The sequence below is a fragment of the Manacus candei genome, unplaced genomic scaffold (assembly GCF_025592945.1).
Source record: "Manacus candei isolate 608988 ecotype Guabito, Panama unplaced genomic scaffold, ASM2559294v1 h1tg000071l, whole genome shotgun sequence".
Lineage (NCBI taxonomy): Eukaryota > Metazoa > Chordata > Aves > Passeriformes > Pipridae > Manacus > Manacus candei.
The window spans coordinates 2,982,342-3,003,051 of NW_026138119.1; the positions used below are offsets into that span (position 1 = coordinate 2,982,342).

Below are 20,710 nucleotides of genomic sequence, written 5' to 3' on the forward strand. Positions count from 1 at the left end.
ATGGCCAAGCACCACTGCAACTGATATTCTTCAGTGTCATAAATATTCCCTATTTGTGGCACTTGGTTATCTCAAACAAAGGAATAGCTGGGTAAAATCCCCCCCCCAGCTGCAAACACACCAATACATTGGAACAAATAAATAAACTGAGCAGAAACAGGCCTGAAAAGGTAACTTTTAAAATATTTAACATGTGAAAATAAATAAGCAACTCTCTACTGTTCACTGTTAATTCTTCTATTAGACTCTAGACAGTATCTTGAGCTTCTTACAAGTTCCCTTTCTTCTCCTGAAATGAAGAAAATAACAAAGTGCTGAATTAATATAAATAGTTGTGACTATTTTACGTATTATTTTTATCCACAGATTTTTCTGCAGGTGGCATAATTTAGGGATAAGAGTGCCTCTTAAAAATATAACTGTAGTGGATTCTGTCACATATCTTCCCACTTCATCTGAAAACACCCACCTCTTTTCTTCCTTGCCTCAATTTCTTGTCTTTTAGTTTTATTCTTGAACTGAAACCAGTTCCTTTGAAGAGTTTGACATGCAATGTGCCTTAGTGTTCAGATGTTAGACCAAATACTTAAGAAATACCTGCACAAATTCAAAATATCATCCTGAAGATGACACATTTTACCACACAGAATCTCCCTGGAACAGTCTCTTTCTACTCTGTCTTTTGAAAGGAAGATTTTCATGTTTGCAGATACAACTATGTGGGGCTGAACTATCACAAACTGAAGGTTTGAAAAACTGAAAAGCTTATACATTAATAAAAGAAATGGTGGCAGGGATGGTGTGTTCCTGCCTCGTATAAAAAAGCAGCTACACGTAGAAACATGTGTTCTTAAAATAGCAGCAAAGAATGTTTATAAAAAATTAAGGTAGTTCTTGTGGTCTCTTGAGGATCCTTGAAGATTGTTGCTCCCAAAGCACTGAAAAATAGTCACTGAGGTAAAAATAAAGCACTAAATCTATTTTCAAAGTCCTGCACAAGCACAGATTTATCTGAGAACCGTGGTACTGCAGCCAGAAGGACATCACTTACCAGGAGCCATAATGAAAAATACCAAGTGGTTTAAATAACTTAACATCCAAATTAGCACATGTTGTGCTCTGACTGAAAAAAATAATCACTGCTCACTTTTAAAAAACATGAACCAGCATTCATTAAAAAAGGTAATTGTTGGCAAGAGTGGGAAGACCCGAGTTCATGATTCCATCTACTGCAGTAAAGGATAAATTACTCCTCAGCTGGTCAACCTCTAGTAATGTCTCAGAGGGATTTCTTATTGATCCCAGACACATTTTTTTTTAAACAAGTGATAAGAACTGTAGCAGGATGAGGACACTGCCAGTGGAGCCATGGCACTCTTGTGGCTGTTGTCCCAATTCCACAGATGTTCCCTGACACACATTTAGTTACACAAGGAAAGACTCCACTTCTTGACCACAAACACCAGCAAAGAAAACTGCTGTTGGGGTTTTGCTAAAACAAGCACCATTCTCACCTCCCAGAACAGCCACCGCTTTGTTTGGCCGATGTAGTTGGTAGACTCTCCTTTATTTTTTTGTTCTAAAGAAGTTAATTGCACCCTCAGAACACAGGCAGGAAGGGAGAAAAGGGAACAGAAAAATGCTACTCACTCAAGATGATGACACAAACCATAGGAGCACTCCAGTTTCATGGTCCATGGGCAGAACCCCATTTATTAAACATTATAAACTCAGCAATGTACACCATTTCCTATATACAAATCAAGTTTATCAATTTAAAAAAAGTGCTGTTTGAAATCAGGTTTTATTTAAAGCACAAGGTAACTGGAATTGCATCTTAACTGGAAGTGAATCAGTTCACAAGTTGTACTGAGGACACAGACACAGCGACAGGGCCACGAGACACCTTTAAAGTCTTAATGTTGATTTACTGAAAACTTGGAGGAGAAACATTCAGCTTTTTATACAAACAGTACATAGTGCTTCCACCATCTCTAGGAAAATTAAGTATACAGTTTAATCCTTTTAAAGCAAGGTACTCAGAAAACTTCTATTTTAAAATACCAGCCTACTGACCTATTCCAAACAAAAGGCCCAAATCCTGCAATGGAATCAAGGCAGACCGAAGGATAAGCCTGTGTAGAGGGACTGCAGGCACTGAGCTAAGGAAAAAAACACTTTCCCAAGGTATCCTACCACAAAATGGAGATGATTTAACACACTGACCTTTTAAACAACCCGACCAACCAACCCAAGGACTACAAAAAGGCGGCCGGACAGTAAGAAATGTCAAGTGAGCACTATAAACATGTTTAAAACGTAACTGCACAACAGTATAAACACACCAAGGATGTTGTTTCTTTCTCTACATGCCACAGTTACTCGTTCTACTCTATGCTACGCTGCATTTTGCCACTATTCTGCATCACACCAGGGACACCATGAGACACTGGATCCGGTCTTGGCTGCTTTTGCTCCAGTTTGCAATTTTAAGGCCAGCCTCGAGGAAGGTTGAAGTGACTGAGGAACAAAGTGATGCTAAGTGGTGGTTTGGCTGAGAGAAGTTCTGCAGAAGGCGAGACAAAGAGAATATCAGATCAACTCACAGGGACAAGATGTAAGAACAAACTCCTTGAAGGACTTCACTACACACAAATGAAAAGAACGACCAACAGCTCCAGTTCACACTTTGTTTTTGAATTTTCAGTGAAACCAGTGTGAGGGCACTTTTCTTTTTTTTTGTGACATGAATGTGCTACTTCAATCCCGTTTAAAGTCAGTACAAATAAAAAAAGATAGTGGTGAAAAATTGCTTTATTCTGGCTGCTGGAAACGGAGGCAGAGAAAGAGCCAGTATGAAAGAACAGCGCTGAAAATATCCGTGGCGTTTACGTCGGGGCTTCCTACAGCAAACCCAGCTTTGCTCTATTGCACAAAAACTGTCAGTGAAAAGTTCACAGAAATGTAACATCTTAGAAACCACTTCTGAAAAAGGAAAGTAAGGGCACTCAATTCCAGAAAGTTCATCCAGGAAACCAAAAGCCATCTCTGGGTAACTGCAGGGCGTCAATTGAGGCTAACGAGGAATTGTTTCAGCCTTGCAGGCCCAGTAGTATATAAATCCAGAGAAATCCAGGGAAATCATGTTGTCTGAACAGACAATGCTCCTTCACTTGTCTTACACTGCAATTGTGCTTGGAATCATCTGCTAGCAGGAGGTTTTAGGTATTCAAAAGGACTTCCAGCAGCTGCTGAGATCACTTTACACAGGACAGTGCAGAGAGACTGATCCACTTTATTTACCTGAATTTGCATTTGTATCTTCCAGGCTGGATCTCCTGGAATTCCCCTCAGGGAACAACCCCCAGAGTCCTCAGGGGAGGAGGACTGAGACTCCAGCAAAAAAACAGGACTCAGGACTGTCCTAAGGCAGCTGGAATGTGACCAGTGTCAGAGAATCTGCATTGCTATCCAAGGCTGTGTTTTCCTGGGATCTCTTAACAGGTTGCCAAATATATTCTGTGCACAAACAGGTTCCCCTTTGATAGGTGATCAGAGGCCTCATAATTTAAAGTGTGATCAGCCAGTATCTTATCTACAGTAACTAGAGCTTCCTGTAGTAATGCAAGCCCTAAAAATCATCATAAAAAATATTTCCTTAGAGCACTTTAAATAATTTACAAAATTCTACAAAAACTATGTATGTTTATCCACGATATCCCTGTTAAATAGAAGCATTTTCACATTAGTGTGTGTATGACATACAGGTAACAGCATCTCCCACTGTCTCTCCTTTCCTGTCTCAAGTTTTATCAAGGTAATTACCATGACAGATATTTTCTAAAAAGACTGTTACTGTAAAAAAAAAGTGTACTTACATATTTGAGACCTTTTTTCCCAAGAGGGAATCTGGGCAGTCCCCTGCAGATAGGTCAGTAAATTTTGCACAGGTTTTGGCTAAAAATTCCTGCCCTTGGTGCACTTCACTAGCAGTTTCCCTGTTCTGCAGGACAGGTATTTTTCCTTCCAAAGTGGAGCTGGTTACTTGAATTTCTTCCTGCCTGTCAACTTTTTCTTCCTTAATGCACAACTGCACACTGTTAGCTGCACATGCTCCTCCACTAGTTTTATCCACTGCTGCTGCTGTCACATTTAATTCCTGCTGTGGGCAAGCTAAACTGGGATCTGGCCTCTTGTCCAGGGGGTTATTCCCTCCCTTACTGCACGCCTGTGCACTCTGCTGAGCTGTGTCTCTGCTTATTTTATCTGCTTTTCCAGCTGCCACGCTGCACTCAGGGCGTGGGGGATCTACATTTGAATCAGCCCAGCTGCCCGTGTGGATATCTTCTTCCTCCATCCACACCTGGGTGTTCTCAGCTTTGGATGTTCCTCTGCAAACCTGATCTGCTTTTACTGCTGCCTCACTCTGTCCCTGAGAGGAGAGGCTCAAGTGAGAATGTGATTGATCTCCTGAGGCATCAGCCTTTCTGCAACCCTCAGCCTCCTCTTTGACACACAGAGGAGCAGTCTCAACTCCTGCACAGGTTTCTGCTACATGGGGACTTGACACTCTCACAGTGACTTTCTGAGAAGAACTGGATGCTTTTATTGCTGTCGTACTCTCCCCACTAAATTCACCAGTTGGCAAGGGGTTAAGCACATCTGTACCCTGGGAAGCTGCCTCCACTCCCAGCGTGCTGTTCTGGGCGAGCAAACTCTCTGCTTTCTGCCTTTTGTTCAAAAGCATTGATTTCTTCCTGTCCCGGGCGTATTTTAGACCTGCAATAAATTTACTGGAAATTTTTAGGTGAAAGGTGTTCTTTCTTTTAGATCTGGGCTTTGCACTCATTACTTTTTGTACTTTACAACCTTCATTTTTGCTGGGTTTAGGGGGCTCTGTTTTGTGGACATTCTTTTTACCTGTTGCATTCCCAGGTAACTCACCAGCACCACCTTTAACCCCCCCCACTCCTTGCTTAGCTTTTGACTGACCAGTAGCATAAACATTCTCTGCAGAGGAAGCACATTTCCCACTGCCACATAACATTGCACTTTTCCCTTCCGTTCTCTGGGAGTTCCTCGACTCCTCAGTCTGCTGAGGTACCTCAGTCTTTTTACTCTGACCCGGCACGAGGTTGATCTCGTTCTCCACCGGCTGCTGCTTTGCTTTTCCTCTATTACCAGTTTGTTTGGTCGCTCTAAATAGGTCTAAATCATCTTTTTGTATCTCTGAATTGCTTGCAGAGTCTTTGGCCTTTTCTGCCAAAAACTTCCTGATTTCCTGCTCGATGCTGTCGTCGCTGTCCACTGAGCTGCTGTCCTCGGTGTGACACACAGCTGGGAAAGTACATTTTCTATTTTTAGCCACCCGCTGGTTCGAAACCGGTTTAGGTTTATTCCCTTTTTTAAGCTGTAAGTTAAACTCCAAGTTTTTCATGGTTTCTGGTTTCTCATTGGGAAGTTTGATGTTCATGCTGTCTGAAGGGCTCCTCACTGCGTTCTCTCTCACAGCTTTCTTGGGCTTTGAGAGGCAGCTTTTCAGCAGCGCAGGATTTTTACATTTCCACTCGTTTTGTTGGAGGCTGCTGAAATCATCCAGCAGCTGAGCTTCTGTCTCGCTGAATCTGACTCTCTTCTTGCACTGAGATTTTTGGTCCTTGGACTTCTTCTTGAGCTTTCTTTTTGACCGTAGCAGGTCCTTGATAGCACTGTCAAGGTCCTCATCGCTGTCCAGAGAACTGCTCTCATCATCCGACCCCTCCCTCTCTGGAGTTTGGGTCGTATTTTTCACGAGTTTTCTTGTGCTACTCTGAACCTGCAGAGGAGGGTTTACAGAGTCCAAGGCCACACATCTGCCATCAGAGCCAGACAATTTGGGAGACACGAGCTGCTGCTGCCTCGTCTCTTTACTGCTGAGGCTCTGAGCATCACAGGGTTCTGCAGGGCTGCTCAGGGCACACTCCTCTTGGAGCACGGGAAATTTTGAATAGTTACCTGCTTGGAAAAGTCCCATCTGCAGCTGTTCAGCTGTTTTTGATGCCCCATGTTGTGCTGTTCTGCCTTCCCTTTTCAGTCTCCTTTTCCGACTCAGCGATAGCTTCAGTGTTTTGGGGAGAGAAGGCTCCAGGGTACTGGTGAGGCTGTTTTGATCAGAAGGCAGAGGCATCTGGATGGAGCGTGACAGGCTGGGAGGCTTTGCTCCGAGGTTTTCTGACTGTGCTTTCAGAGCCAAAAAAGCCCTGATTTCCTGCTCTATACTGTCATCACTGTCCACAAGGCTGCTGTCGCTTTCACAACGGGAGGAGGAGAGAAGCTGGGGAGGAAAGAAGGAGTCTGCAGGGAGGGATTTGTTGTCACTTCCCATTTGGGATGGCATGATTGTTTTGGAAATATCAAGGATAGCTTCTGCACACATGAGCTCTGCAGATGTGTCTGCTCTGCAAGAAGCCTGCAATGTGAGCTCACAAGCAGCGATCTTGTTTTCTGGAAGTGCAAAATGTCTGGCCTTTTTCAGTGGTTTAAACAGCTTGTTAAAGTCATTGCTGGTGCTTTCTAATCCTGCTGACTTGGAATTAATTTCTTTTCTCTTGTTGCTTGTAGGGCTTTTACGGATTTCTGGTGAGGCACTTTTTGTGGAGCTAATTGTCAGGCTGGCAGAAATGTCCGCCATCCCCTTTGGATCAAATTGTTCCCTCTGCAAAGGGACACAGTCTGCTGCATCACCTGCCTCTTTCCTGATTTTCTCCAGCTGGTAGAGCTGAATGGCTTCTTCAATGCCATCATCACTGCTCGAGTCAGATGTGTGCATGCTCTCCTTGATGAGTGCTTCCCTTGGCTCCCAGTAATGAGCTCCACTTCCCTCATTCTGCTCCACGAGCCAGGGCTGGCTGGCAGTGCCCATTTCCAGATACGCTTGGTTCACCTGGCTGAACTCACTGGGCTCTGCTTGGATTTTGGACTGCAAACACTTGGACTGTGTGCCGGATTTCTGCAGCTTGGGATGGTGTCTCAGGAGCAGCGCCTTACAACCTCGCTTTATAGCACCACAGTTCGTTCTGTTTGCTGTTTCTTTGTTGCACTTGAGGACGGATCTCACCCTGGAATCCTTTTTATCCCCCTCACTAACACATTTACTAATTTCTTGCTGCTTCTTCTCATTCAGGAACTGCACTATTTCAGCTTGTATGCTCTGTTCAAAAGAGTCATCGCTGCTGATGCTCTGAGGGGAAGCAGGCTGGAGCCTTTTCCCAATTCCCAGGTGGTCAGACAGGTACTCTTCAGAGAGCATCTCAGCTTTAAATTTCACAGGGAGGAGGTCACCAGCCGTTTTGTTCTGCGAGAATTCTCTCTTAAACCTTTTGTCTCTGCTTGTAGTCACGGAACGCTCTGCATTCCTTGGCAAGGACTGGTCACTTTTGCCTTTTGCTTTCAAGTACTCCTGGATGGCCTCCTCTATTCCTCGGTCCACAGAGTCGTCGCTGTCAGAATCGAGCAGGAGGGTCCCAAACTCCACATTCTCTTCCACTTCAGTGTCATCTGAATCCTCAGGGGATCCACACTTGGTATATGGAGGCTGCTTCTGGAGCAACGGGGTGCTGGATGTGACTCTGTTACTGGTGCCTTTTTCTCCCTTCTGTTTCTTCTGCATAATACAACCACACTCATTGTTCATACCCAGGGCAGACTCTTGACTCTGCAGGTTGTTTATGATCATCTGAACTTTTGCGCTTACACAGGTTCTCGTGACGTCCCCGTCAGATTCAGGGAAGCAAACGGGATACCTACAATTCCTTGCTGGTCCAAAGGACTCCCATTTTGTCTGAAGAGCTACCAAAGGAGGAGCATTCATAAGGAACATTCTAGCAGGCAACAGCAAAGTCCACGATGGAACAGTTTTTCAGACTGGTCTCTCTTCCATCCTACAAGGGAAAAAAAAGGAAAATATTTACTATTATGCACATACCTTCTAGAAATTCCATGTAATAATACTGGTAACATAAACTGCAAATTATTAACACACAGAACTACTGTGCCAGATAATCACAGCGGTCAACATCACTTCAACAGGTAAATCAGTCACTGCTGCCATCAGGGATAAGTCAGAGCACTTGTCATTTGTGGTTTGCAGTATTTTCTGGCACAATCATAATCAAATTCAGGTAATTATCTCCACTTCTGAAACTCTTTCTGCACTTCCCACTCCCTTTTGCATGTGGATGTAGAGCAAGTTGGACTGTGATCCGAGGTGAGGGGGGACAAACCAATTCTTACTCAAAGAGCAGAGTAACTGTGTTAGCAGGAGGCTGGACTCCAAAAACTCAGAATGTTCCGTGATTCTGTGAAAACAATATCCCAAAATAGCTTTTACTGGTTCTGGCTTGACATTAAACATGCACAGCTGAGGGACTTGGGGCAGCTTGGAGAGAAGGAAAGGGAACTTATTTCTTCCTGAAACACACTACACAGCAATAACCCCAAGACATCAATCATCCAGCCTCACTGCAGGATAAAAGCCCTTGGCAAACACAGATCTTTAGGAGTGTGCAAAAGCAGGATGGAGATGATGAACTATTCTTTGTGTCACAGTAGAAACCCCAGGCAGAACAAAGCTTTGTTTCATGGAAGAGCGAAAAAAACCATCCAGAAAACACCAGATAACACCCCAAAGAGTTCTCTGCCTCCACGTGGCCTCATGAGGGCTGATGGTTTCACCTGCAGCATCGTTTGGTAGGACCAAAACAGTGTCTGGTTGGCACAAGGCAGTAATTCCTAAAAAACTACAGCAGTTGGGTATTTCTTCAAGCTGAGGCTCCACACAATCGCAGTGAGCTCCGACTGGAGAGTGGCACCGGACTCTGCCAACCTACAATTACCCTCTTTTCCCTATGAAACCTCTCTGACCTTGCCCTTGTCAATTATTCTCCAGTTCTGGTTTCAAATTAATCAGTGACAATAAATATTTTAAAGAATTAATGATTCTAAACTCTTTCAAACTTCTATTTATTTACTACTGAGAGTAAGGTAACATACAAGCAGGGAAGACAATTCTTTCTTTTCCTCAGTGGTAATTCACCTCAAAACATCATCCCTGTAGAATTAAAATTTTAAGTATAATGATCAAGACCATCCCTCCTCGCTGGGTGGTACCTGGAACAACACAACATACGCTGTTTTAACTTCCACCTTTTATTCATCTGAAGACAGTTTGGATTTATTTCAGCTCTACACATGCCAGTAAAGCCAGTGCTCCCAACAGAACCTGTATTTGACCATGAATTAACTGAAAGCACCCAAAACCCCTGACTTTTAGAACCACATAGCTGAACACAGTTTCTAACCCGGCCTCTGACACGTTCACTAGGGCAAACGTAAACTAAAAACATTTTTTCCTTGTAATAAGCAGCTAAGGATCAAAAAGACAGAAATTAGAATACTTCATTATCTTGAAGAAACGCAATTAACACACTCTAGCTCCCGGCTTCATTAAAAAAAACCCAACAAACCACAACGTATTTCCTATTAACCTATTTCCACAGTTTTCAGAGAAGGGGCAGGTGCCTTTTGCTATTCCACGCCTGGGTTGTGGTTGTCCTGCGAGAATTACGTGGGACTGGGGTGAATTTTGGTGCCACTGCACCGCACCAGGGCACCCACCCAGGCTCTGAGGGGGCACCCACCTGAGGGCACCCATGGGGGCTGTGAGGGGACTTCCAGGGGCATCTGGAGGCTGTGTGAGGGGGGACGTGAGGGGACACTCGCCCAGGGGTCACTCACAGAGGGTGTGAGGGGACATAAGAGGACACTCACCAGGGACAGCACCCAGAGAGGGTGTGAAGGGAAATGAGGGGACACACAGTCAGGAGGAGGGGGATAACCTCCGGAACTCTGTGAGGGGAAATGAGGGGACACACATTCAAGGAGGAAGGGGATAACCTCTGGAACGCTGTGAGGGGAAATGAGGGGACACCCAATGGGGGACATCCACAGGGGCTGCGTGAGGGGACATGCCGGGACACACACCCGGGGGCACCCACAGAGAGTGTGAGGGGACATGAGGGGACACACACCCCAGGGGCCGCTACAGAGGGTGTGCGAGAGGACCCGAGGGTCCCCCCACCTCGGGGGGCACCCACAGCGGGGCTGTGCCGCCCCCCCCACCCGCGGGGGTCCGCCCGCAGCGGCCGCACGCGGGACCCCCGCGGGGCGCCGCGCCCGCTGCCCGCGGCCGGCCGGGCCCTGCCCGCGCCGCCATGGCTCCCCCTTCCCGCCTTCCGCCGCCCCGCTCCCGGGGCCTCCCTCGGCCGCCGGCCCGCGCCCCCCGCCCGGCGCCCGGCGCTCACCTGCCGAGAGGAGGCCGAGAGGGGACGGGGGGTACGCGGGGCGGGGAGGGGGAATCGGCGGAGCCCCGGCCGGGCTGTGCGCTCCGCCGGGCTCCGCTCCGCCGCTGCCCGCCGCACTGGTGCAGGGGCGGGCGGCGCTTCCTTCCCTGCCCCCGGGGAGCGGGAGGCATGCGCCGCAGGGCTCCGCCGGGGAGGCGGGGAGGGACCGCACCGCGGCCGGGGCACAAAGGCAGGAGCGGCCGCTGCGGCCGGGAGCCGGCGCGGAGGGGAGGGAAGGAGGGAGGGAAGGGAAGAGAAGGGAAGGGAAGGGAAGGAGGGCGCCTGGAGCTCGGTAACGATCGTAACGGAAGGTCCGCCGGCGGAGAAGGGGCACCGCGGAGCCGCGGCCTCCGGCAGCCCCCGGGGCGGGCTCCAGACGCTGGTCCAGCAGCGCTGAGTGGCTGCGGGAACACCAGGGGGAAAGAGCAAGATACGCGTGAGATAAGAGTCGAGGGTAATAATCCATCCCGCCCCCTTCGGGGTGCCAAAGTGGGGGAAACTCGAAATATCTGCAAAATGTGACACTGACCGTCCCAAGCGCAAAGTTTGGGGGGTGCAGAACTAGGACTGAGGCGCAGAGAGCCGAGGCCTTTGCTTCCAGCAGCTTGGGCAGCCGGTGCTTTGGCTCGTGGAGTCATTGGAGCTTTCACGTGGAGAAACAGCAAAGTTTTAGTGCTCTAATTCATTCCCGTGCATCCCGGGCTTTCCCCGAGGATGCGCTGCCACCCCTGTGCCGGCATCCTTCCTTTCGGGATACCCGTTCCAACCTGCTCGTTCACTAAAACACACACAGAGTGAGTCATAACTCTCAGCCTATAAATCCCCACAAGCATTTCCATTCCTAGTTTCTGGCAAACAAAAAGGCAGTGCCTCGATGCAAGGTGCTGCCCGTTTTCGCTTTGTCAGTGTGTTGCTTTTTTTCCCTGTGGGGCTTGAACACACCTGCGATGCTGCAGAGGAAACCAGTATCTTTTTTTTGGGGGGGGGGTGTTGCCAAAATCACGGGAAAAATGCTCAGGCTGGGAGATGTCAAATGGCAGAGGGGGACAGCAGGTACAAAAGGTCCCAGGCTGAAAATGGGCTGACTGAGAGTGTTGTGCTCTTTTTGTGTTCACTCTGTGGCAACACATCACAACATGACATATGGTGAGTGCTGTGGGACAGATTTCCGCCTGTTTTTATCCCAGAGGTTCTTGGGGAGCACGCGTATTTTCAGGCCCTGATGAATTGTGTGCTTTCCTGGTCTCCAACTTCACATTCTAATTTTTTTACCCCCCTCCAGGAATCCTCTACCACCAAACCAAGTCTGACCTTGGGACTGTGGGATAGGAGTGTGTTTCAAAGCATCATACACAGTTACAAACTCATATTAATGTATCTCCTGCTCTTACAACAGATAAAACAGAGCCAATAAGACTTTTGCCTGTGTGTTCCTGTCCCTGGGATATGTAACGTGCTTTTGTATTCTGAACTGGCTCGCTTGAACGAGGCTGCTGAAAACAGCAGAGCCAGCATCTGTGTGCAGAAGGAAACAATGAACTTGCTTTTCTTTTGCTGCAGAATTGCAGCCTGGAGGTGAGGAAACTTTGCTCCGCTCACCATATTCCTCCCAGTGCCACAGCAGGGAAAAGAAAGGGCTCTTGTATTCATGTATCCTCTCGGGCCAAGTCAATTTACATGTGAATGCACTTTTAAAATAAAATTAAAGTCAAAGCTATGGCCAGAAGCCTGATAAATGTTTTTTGTGCACATGCAGTTGCTTGGAAGGGGGGAGGCTGGATGCTGCTGGAGAGCTCTGCCGTCACCAGCCGAGGCGGCACTCATGGCTCTGCAGAGCAAGTGGCCCCCATGTGCCACTTCGACTTGAAAGAAGAGCAGAGCCTCTCCCCGAGGTCCCATTAGGGATGATTTGTCTTCCTGATCCGTAATCTTTGCGGAAATGAGAGCAGTGGTCCCCATCCCTGCGTCCCCTCTGGACTGATGGCAAAGTCACGAGCACTAATTGGACCCCTTGTTAGGATGGCTGGAATGGCAGGGAAACATTCATGTTCCCGAAAAGAAACATCTCCCCTGACCTCCGGATCTTCTCATCCCATTTGCAGCTTATTGCAGGGGGTAGGAACAGGTGCTCATTACAGGTGGCTCAGGGTACCTTAAAGGCTATGGGTTATCAGAGGCTGAAACCAGAGCTCAGGTGATGGTTTCTGTTATTTATTTTTTTTCCCCAGCAAGAGAAACGACAAGATTAAAACCAAACTAGTAGGAATAAAAGGGCTCACCTCACAGTTCTTGTTGTCAGGTAACCTGTGGCTTTGTGGCCAATTACAGTTCCTACATGGAGCCGTGTTAAAACACTGGGCATGTCTGCTGTGCTGCTGCTTCCTTGGGAATATGAGGCATAGCCATGCCTAGGACATGAAGGAAGTCCTTTTCTCTGCTGGTGCCAGTTTTGCATTCCCCAAGCAAGTAGTTTTGGGGCAAATCTGATCCATGACAGTGCAATCCTGCAGTGATCACTGAGTTTTTGGTGGAAGAAGCAGCGAGGAAAGACATGGAGTGGACATGGAGTCCAGGCTGAACCTTGATTTTCCCTGACCCCAAGTATTTGGGGTTTGTATATCACTTCAGGACACCCAGTACTGGTCCAGCTCCAACATCCCCCTGCCACGTTCAGCTCCTTCAGTTTAATCTCAGACAATTTCTTAGATGGAGAACAACTGCAGCATGTAGGAACATGGCAAATTGAAGAGCTTAGTTGTTATTTAATAAATGCCAAGGAGACTCATGAGGCCCTGAAGTTATAATAGAAAGATCTAATTTAGGAAAAAAGGAAGAAAGATGCCTGTGAAATCTGCCAGAAAGCGGCGCTGGGTATTGAACATTTCTATTTACCTTCTGAATGGAGCAGAGATGGTGTGAGCTTCCTTACAGCAGGGCTGGATGCTGCCCAGGGAAGCAGCACCAGGGGCAGTAGGAGGTCTCAGGGCACTTCTTGGTGGAGCTCAGTCCTGGAAAGCTCCGCTGTGTCTTGCCATGGAAGACACTGTTGCTGAAAATGGCCTTTGGTTGACAGATTTTTTTAAAGGAAAGAAACCCACGGCTCCATGAAGCGAATGAAGTTGTATGTATAGCACAGAGGCAGGTTACAGAATGCATTTAATGTTTTTGAGTCAAATCTGATCAACTTCCCATTCATTACTGACCACTATACAAAGTGTAGCTGAAGGTCTCTATGGGGCACAGATCATTGCTTTGGAAGATATCCCTTTTCCATAGTAATTCCCAGAGTATCTGGCATAAGAACACAACCTGAGAAACACAATTTAGTGCCGAGAGGTAACCCTGACCTTTCCTTGCTGTCATAGGGCAGAGACCTCTAAAATTTCAAAGGAAATTTTGAAAGGTGTTTTTAACGGGAACTGTAGTGACAGGACAAGGGGGAATGGCTTCAAACTGAAAGAGTAGCTTTAGATTGGATATTGGGAAGAAGTTCTTCCCTGTGAGGGTGGTGAGGCCCTGGCACAGGTTGCCCAGAGAAGTTGTGGCTGTCTCATCCCTGGAAGTTTGGATGGGGTTTGGAGCACCCTGGTCTAGTGGAAGGTGTCCCTGCCCATGTCAGGGGGTGGGACTGGATGGGCTTTAAGGTCCTTTCCAACCCAAACCATTCCATGATTCTAAGTGATAGCACCTTTCTCATATTCTGTACCTGGAACCTTCTAATAGTTTTTGTATGACTCACTCCTATCTAGGTTAAATTATAAATTTTTCATGTTTACAATCATGGACATGGGCCGTGTAGGCTTTTAAGAGTTTTCCTTACACAGATCTCCCCTTTCCGTCCACCTCCGCAGGCTTTGCTCGGAGGCAATGCTGTCTGTATTCCCACAAGGACATTTCCAGCTGGATCCTGTGCTTGTCACAATTCTGCTTGTGCCCATTAGGTGTCAGACTCTTATCGGCTCAGTCTCTGGTTTCTGGGATTTCGAGGAGGATATGAGAATATGAGAGCTGGTGTGGCTTGTCTGGGGTGTCAGCTGCTCTCTTGCCTATGGCTCCTACCCAGAAAGGACAGACTGGGTGATGTGGTGCTCACTGGGCCACTGAAGGAGACCTTCTGCTGGCCTTGGCCCAGGCTTTACAAGCTGGGATTCCTCCAGAGCCACTGCTCATCCCAGGGCTGCAGAATGAGCATCCACAGGCAGCAACTCCTGCCCCAAAGCTGCTGGGTTTTGCAGCATGTTTGTGTTTTAGATCTCATCTAATTACATTCCTCAGGTCAGCTCTTTTGGTTCCAGTAGCTCCTTCCTTCTGCTTTTGGCTCTGCAGGGTCACCGAGGCACTGCCAGAGCAGTGATGGGCCTCTTTCCACCTTGTCCATCATCCTCTTGGGATGAGCAGTTGGAATTTAGCGTTGATGGTTAGTGCCAAGCCCTGCCAGCAACATGAGTGCAAGGTGCGGGGGCAGCTCGGATATTTCCTGCATCTCAGGGCTTGGGGAGCTCTGCTGAACACATGGGGATTCATTCAGAGACAGAAAGTCCTTTTTTACTTTTTAATGAACCATGTGCAGAGTTTCCCACAGCAACACTTTGATTTCAGCCACGAGCCAGGATATAAACACGGGTGTTAGGTGCCACGAGCCAAGCTGGATGGTGATGAAAAGGGGTCTGTGAGCTTTAAAATGGCCTATTTAAGGGGCAAGATCAAAGATGCACCGTGGGATAGAGACCTGCCCTGCTACAAGAAGAAAAACCAGAGTGAAACAGAGATGCTGCACTTGCTATATATTTCAAAAGAAAACTGTTCTGCTTTGACTTTGTGCTGCAATTGCTGAGAGCTTTAAGGGGGCTGGGGGAGGGAAAGAAAACACATCGTGCTCCAGCTCCCCTCATTACTGCTCCTCTGACTCCTCTGCTGAGGAATCCCAGCACAGCCAGGGACTTGTCCGTCTGCAGTTATCAGGTCCTGAATTTACAGAGCACCTTTTCTGCCCAGCTGCTTGCCCAGGAGCATCCCTGCAGCTCCCCATGAGCCAAAGGTCTGCTGGATTATCTTCATGGAGCAACTCCTGAATCTCAGCAGAGGCATCCTGAGCACTGTCCCAGCCCCTATTAGCACCAAGCCAGTGTTTTTAAGAGGCATCTTCCCATATAGGAAAGCTTTTCAGATCACCTTCAAGGAGTACTCTATTTTTAGCATCTGTGGACTCTCTTGGCTGCAAACAAGCAAAACCTCTCTGCAGTGAATTCACAACAGGGCACTGGCTGGTGTTCAAAGTCTCTGTCTGAAGTGTGGCACAAAGGAAGTGAGGTCCCTGTGGAGCGGGTTGAGCCCATGGTGCCACCACAGGATGCTGCCTGTCCAGTGGCCCCAGGGTGGGCAGAGGGACTTACAAGGGCCAGGGGGCAGAGCCCATCCATTTCATTCACTGACACCTTTGCAATTGCCAAGTGCTCTTTGCACAAACAAGTTTTGATTACGGATTTGCAGACAGCTGCTACTCGGGCTCAGTGGCCAAAATGTTTCCTTAAACAAGTTTTGGATCAAAACAAAGATCACCACTGTTTTGAATTTTCACCAGACTGAAAAAACACGCTGGAATGGGGGAGTCTGTGAAATCCTTTGACTTGGGTTCTCCAGCAACACAGCACAGAATGAATCCCCCTCAGCAGAGCAGCCGTGCAGAGCCAAAGCCTCCCTGCTGCTCTGGAGGGTGAAGGGACCTCCCAGGAGAAGTTTCAGGCAAACTGGGTATTAGCTATATTTGAAGTATTTATTTTTTTCCTAGTCCTAATTCTGCTCTCCCAGTGGGCCAAAGGCACCTCCCAGTGCTCCAGCCTGGAGAGGGGAAGGGCAGGAGCCCTGACCACCCCTGCTTTGTGCAAGATGCAGCTGCTCACACTCCACATTCACATCCCCGCACACTCTTGCTTTTTGTGGGGCTTTTAGGGCATGGCATGTGTCCAGTGATGGGAATTTTGGCCTAAGTGCAGTGTCAGATTCACCCTCCCATCCTGCAGAGCTGTCAGGGATGGAGGAGTACTGACTGGGCACTGCAAATGCCTCCAGTGCAACAGATCCATAATGGCTTTGGAAACAGGGAACGAGATCAAAAGCTGTCCTTCTAGTAAGCATTAATAAAACATGGTATTTAGAGAGGTGCTTTCTCCTGGATGGGGTGTGTGCTGCTGACATTGACAATCTTTTAAAGTGTTTCCTAATCCTAATCTTGAATTCTCTGGCAGTGGCCTGAGCCCCTTGGAGAATGACCCAAATGCTCTGTGATCCATCCAGCACTCCCAGAGACGCTGGCTCTGTGGCACCAGGAGCTACCAAGCTGAGACGACAGTGTGGGGCTACAAACCCTCACCCAAAATGTGGATCACAGAGCAGGTCCAACGATGTACCAGTACCTGGCACTGCCCAACTTGTCTGGGAGAACCAGAGGAAAGCACAAGCCCATTCCCTGTCGTGCTTTGCGTTTTGCTCGCTGCATCCTACGCAATGCGGGGCAAGGGCTGGGTCTGACCCTTGGCCAGGCTTCCCTGCTTGCTTCCCAGCTTGGCTGAGGCTCAGGAAAACCCACGGGCATGCCAGGGAAGGTGTGGAGGCAGCACCTCGGGCGGGCTGTGTGTGCCTGGAGCCGCGTGTGGGCTGGGAAAGCCGGAGCAGCTTGTAGCCGTACGTGCTGCAGGCCGGGAGGAAGGAACCGGCTGCAAGGAGCAAGTGGGAGGAGGAGGAGGAGAAAACTGGGTGTCAGCAAACGAGGCAGATTGAGAGCTGAGACGTGTTGGTGATTGTATTTGGGATGTGATCAACGTTTCCTTGTGACTTGCACAGTCGGCAGGGGCCTGAGTTGCACGGAAAGAAAATATAAAATCAGTGGGAATGGAGCTCCTACATCCCCTTCTGCTGCTGGGGGCTGTAAAGGAGGGTGAAGCCCTCACATCTCATGCAAATCCAAGCATGGGTTCTTCCAGCTCCTGCAGGGCAGGAGGTGGGTGATCTGGTGGGTGGCAGAGTGCAGACCCCTACTCCTGGGAGCTGGGACATCCATGGTTGGGGGATTGGCACAGCCAATCCCATGGAGCGCAGCCTCCTTTTCCTCTGGATACTAGTGGGGCTGGCCCTGATGGTTCGTTCCCCAAATCTCTCTCTGGGGACATCTCCAGCACACGGGAAGAGCTGCTGTTGGCAGAAACCTGCCACTCATTTGGAGTGCTGGGCAGTGGCTTGGCCTCAGCACCCTGGGGAAGGGGGAGCCGGGAGCCCAGAGTGGGAGGAGGGGGAGCTTTTCATCACCCACTCGAATCTCCACCGTGGTAATTCAGATGAGTGTCACTGGCACATCTGTTCAGAGAGAGAGAAGTAATACAGGTCCAGCTGAGCGACGAAATTGCTTTCAGGGCTGTTGATTCCCAGCTCGGGGGTGTGCGGTCAGCTTGACTGCAGACTGGAGATTTTTAATTTATTTTTCCCCTCTCCTTTGCCCTGTTCCTTGCAGCCAGCAGAGATCAGTCACATGTAAAGCAGGCACAGACAGGATCTTTGAATCCTATTCCCCCTGTTCCCATTCTCTGGGATAGATGGGCCATCTGGGCTCATTCATGAGACCCTGAAATCACTCACATGGCACCTCGATGAAGGATTTGCAGCTCGCCGGCGACCAGGCTGCCCTGCTCATCCTTTTGCCTGCCTGGGTCTGGGCTCTGCTTGAGGACCCGTTTCTCCTCTAGATGGTGCAGCTGCCATTGGGCACCAGCGAGGCACCGAGATGCAGCCAGACCCCAGCCCCTGCAGCAGAACGTGGGGTGCAGCCAGCCCTGGGGTCTCCTCATGACCCTTCCCAGTCTCTCCCAGCAGCAGGATGGGCACTCTAGGGCATAGGCCCCAACGTGTCACCTGCCTGAGGGTCTGTGCCAGGTACCTGTGGAGCATCATTACTCTGCCAGCCATGGGCATGGAGCTGTGTGGAACCAAAGGAATGAGAAATCCACCTCCTTCTATTCCTGGCGTCTCTGTCCTTGGCAGGGCCCGTCCCGGCAGCGCCCAGGGGAGATGCTGGCAGAGCTCAGCGGAAGGCGGAGGAGAGGGGACACATCCCGGGGGTGACCCCGTGCCTGGTGGCAGTCGGGCTGTTTCCGTTCACACCAGGCACAGACCAAGCTGCCTGGAGGAGCCGAAATGCCATCACAGTCTTTTGTTAGAAACCCTGCTCCCCTGCCATCCCCTGACTCATCTCCAGGCGAGGAGGGATGTGCTGCCAAACCCGCAGGGCTGGGCAGGAGAAGGGGCAGCTCCAGGCTGGCATACACTGAACCTCATCTTCCCACCTGGAGTTCAACATCTTTGCCCACCTGATGGCAGCGAGAAGGACACACACACAGCTGCTCCCCTCCTCCAGGGCCACAATTCCTTGTAGGAACCATCTCCTTGCTATAGCAGGGATTGTGTCAGGGCAGAGTGAGCTCTGCTGGGTTTGCCAGCCCCAGTGAGGACACCAGTGAGCTGAGCAGGTTGGATTCGGGATCCTGCAGACAGGGGAATCCTGCACAGCTCTCCCTGCAATACTCCCTGTTTGTTTAGGCTAAAACCAAATGAATACGACCTTAATGATTTGAGTGAAACAATAGGAGAGATTCCAGCATAAAGAAAGATTTCCTCCCATTAAGCTTTGCTGGCAAGCTTTAGAGCCTGTATTTTAAATAAATGTTATGAGTGCATTTAAAAACACACCATATGTTCTCCCCTGGATCTCTCTGGGAGCTGCTATAGTGTGGCTCTCGACTGGATCTCCCCCTCCTGGTGCCAGGGTGTGTTTTGCCGTGTGCCACCCTCAGTCCCAAAGCTGTGTCCTGACTCCTCCTCGTGCCATTGAAGAAGCCACGTGAGGAACTCCCTGTGCCCCACAACACAGGCAAGTTTCTAGAAATCTCTGCTGAGTCGCATAATAAACTCTTATTAAAGCTCTGGTGAGCTGATTAACTTGCTGGGGGCCTGTCCTGCATCCCTGCCATGATTCCCACAGCTCTGCCAGCTGCGGCACCACCCTGTTTTTTTGCAAAACAGACCCAAAAAACCAGCGGCAGCAGGGTTTGGGATGGCTTAGTTCCCCCCGACCGCTGTAGGTGGCACTCCGGCCCCACCACCCGCCCGGCTGCCAGCGCTGTGCTGATGCTGGCAAGGAGTCAGGGGATGAGCTCGAAGTTTACAGCAGATTTTCCCTTCTGACAGATTACTTCTTCATTTCTAAGAGGAGGACTTCTCATTAAGTACATTTTTGACATTTTGTCGAGAGGGGGGAAGCTGAGAGTTGTTTTGTTCAGAGCGCGGCTCCGGTTTCACAGGTTTGGGGGCTGTGGGGGGAGTTTTATTATTTTTTGCTTTGGCACCAAAGTCCCTTTTCATAATTATTCAGTTCTGAGCACAATTGCTGTGGATTGGAGACAGACATGTTCCAAACAGAACCCAACTGAACAGCCAGGAGGACTTTGAGGTGGAAAAGCAACAGCTCCCTGTTCCGGCAGTGTTTGGATTTCAATGCTAATCCAATAAGGTTTGATTAAAGTGTATTTTCAAGGCAAATTCAAATCTAACAGCAAGTATCATTGTTCTGGGCACTATGTGATTGCCTGGGCATGCCAGGCTTTGGCTGAGCTCGGGGCTGAGGATCACAGGGCATGAAGTCGGTCCCGACTCTGCCAGGCTGCGTGTTGGGGACCTGGGGACATCCCCAAGTGGACCCAGTTTCCTCTGGGCAAAGCTCTGCTCTCACCAGGTTCTCTTTGCAAGATGTCCTAAAGGACAGATCAACAACTAACTTTAGTGTCAATTATGCAAATCGGCCTTGATGGAAACGCAGGAGTGAGGATATTATCACTTTTATTTCTTTCCAGGGTGGGGAATAGCCCTTTTGGAAAATCCTTCTTCTTGCACAGCCACGAACATTTTTTCCTCTTGGGTTCCTTTCAAGTGAAGAAAATGCTGAGCGAGGTTGTTGCCATAAGCTCCCAGGACATTTTCATTGATCCAAATCAAAGAGCAAGCATCAAAAAAGGCACCGTGTGACGTTGTGGATGTATTTTAATTATGAAAAATGTTGCAAGCAGCTTAAAGAAAGCAAGTGCCTCATGAGAGGAAAAGCATTTCACTTCTCTTCTGTCAGAAAACACTTTTTCTCATTATCCAAGTGCTGAAAACGTGCGCTCCTCAGGGGCAAGGACCGTGCTGGCCTTTCCCAGCTCGCGCCGAGTGCAACATCAACAAAATTGTATTGAAGTGCCCTGAGATTTTTCTCTCGTGCACTAATTGCCATTCCAGCCTGGACTCTT

The 20,710-nt window shown here is 48.7% G+C and overlaps 1 protein-coding gene across 2 annotated transcripts; it reads right to left on the reverse strand.

Annotated features, from left to right (window-relative positions):
* Nucleotides 1-155: 155 nt before the first annotated feature.
* Nucleotides 156-10,504, reverse strand: PPP1R26 (protein phosphatase 1 regulatory subunit 26). 2 transcript variants are annotated; one of them, XM_051807634.1, is made up of 3 exons: nt 10,341-10,504; nt 3,879-7,919; nt 156-289 (listed from the first exon to the last, which is right to left on the reverse strand). In XM_051807634.1, exons 2-3 carry the CDS (start codon nt 7,856-7,858, stop codon nt 241-243), a joined length of 4,029 nt encoding a protein of 1,342 aa, XP_051663594.1. In that variant the 5' UTR covers nt 7,859-7,919; nt 10,341-10,504; the 3' UTR covers nt 156-240. The 2 variants fall into 2 exon arrangements, with proteins under 2 accessions (XP_051663594.1, XP_051663595.1); XM_051807635.1 differs by lacking the exon at nt 10,341-10,504 and adding an exon at nt 9,525-9,540.
* Nucleotides 10,505-20,710: the final 10,206 nt, after the last annotated feature.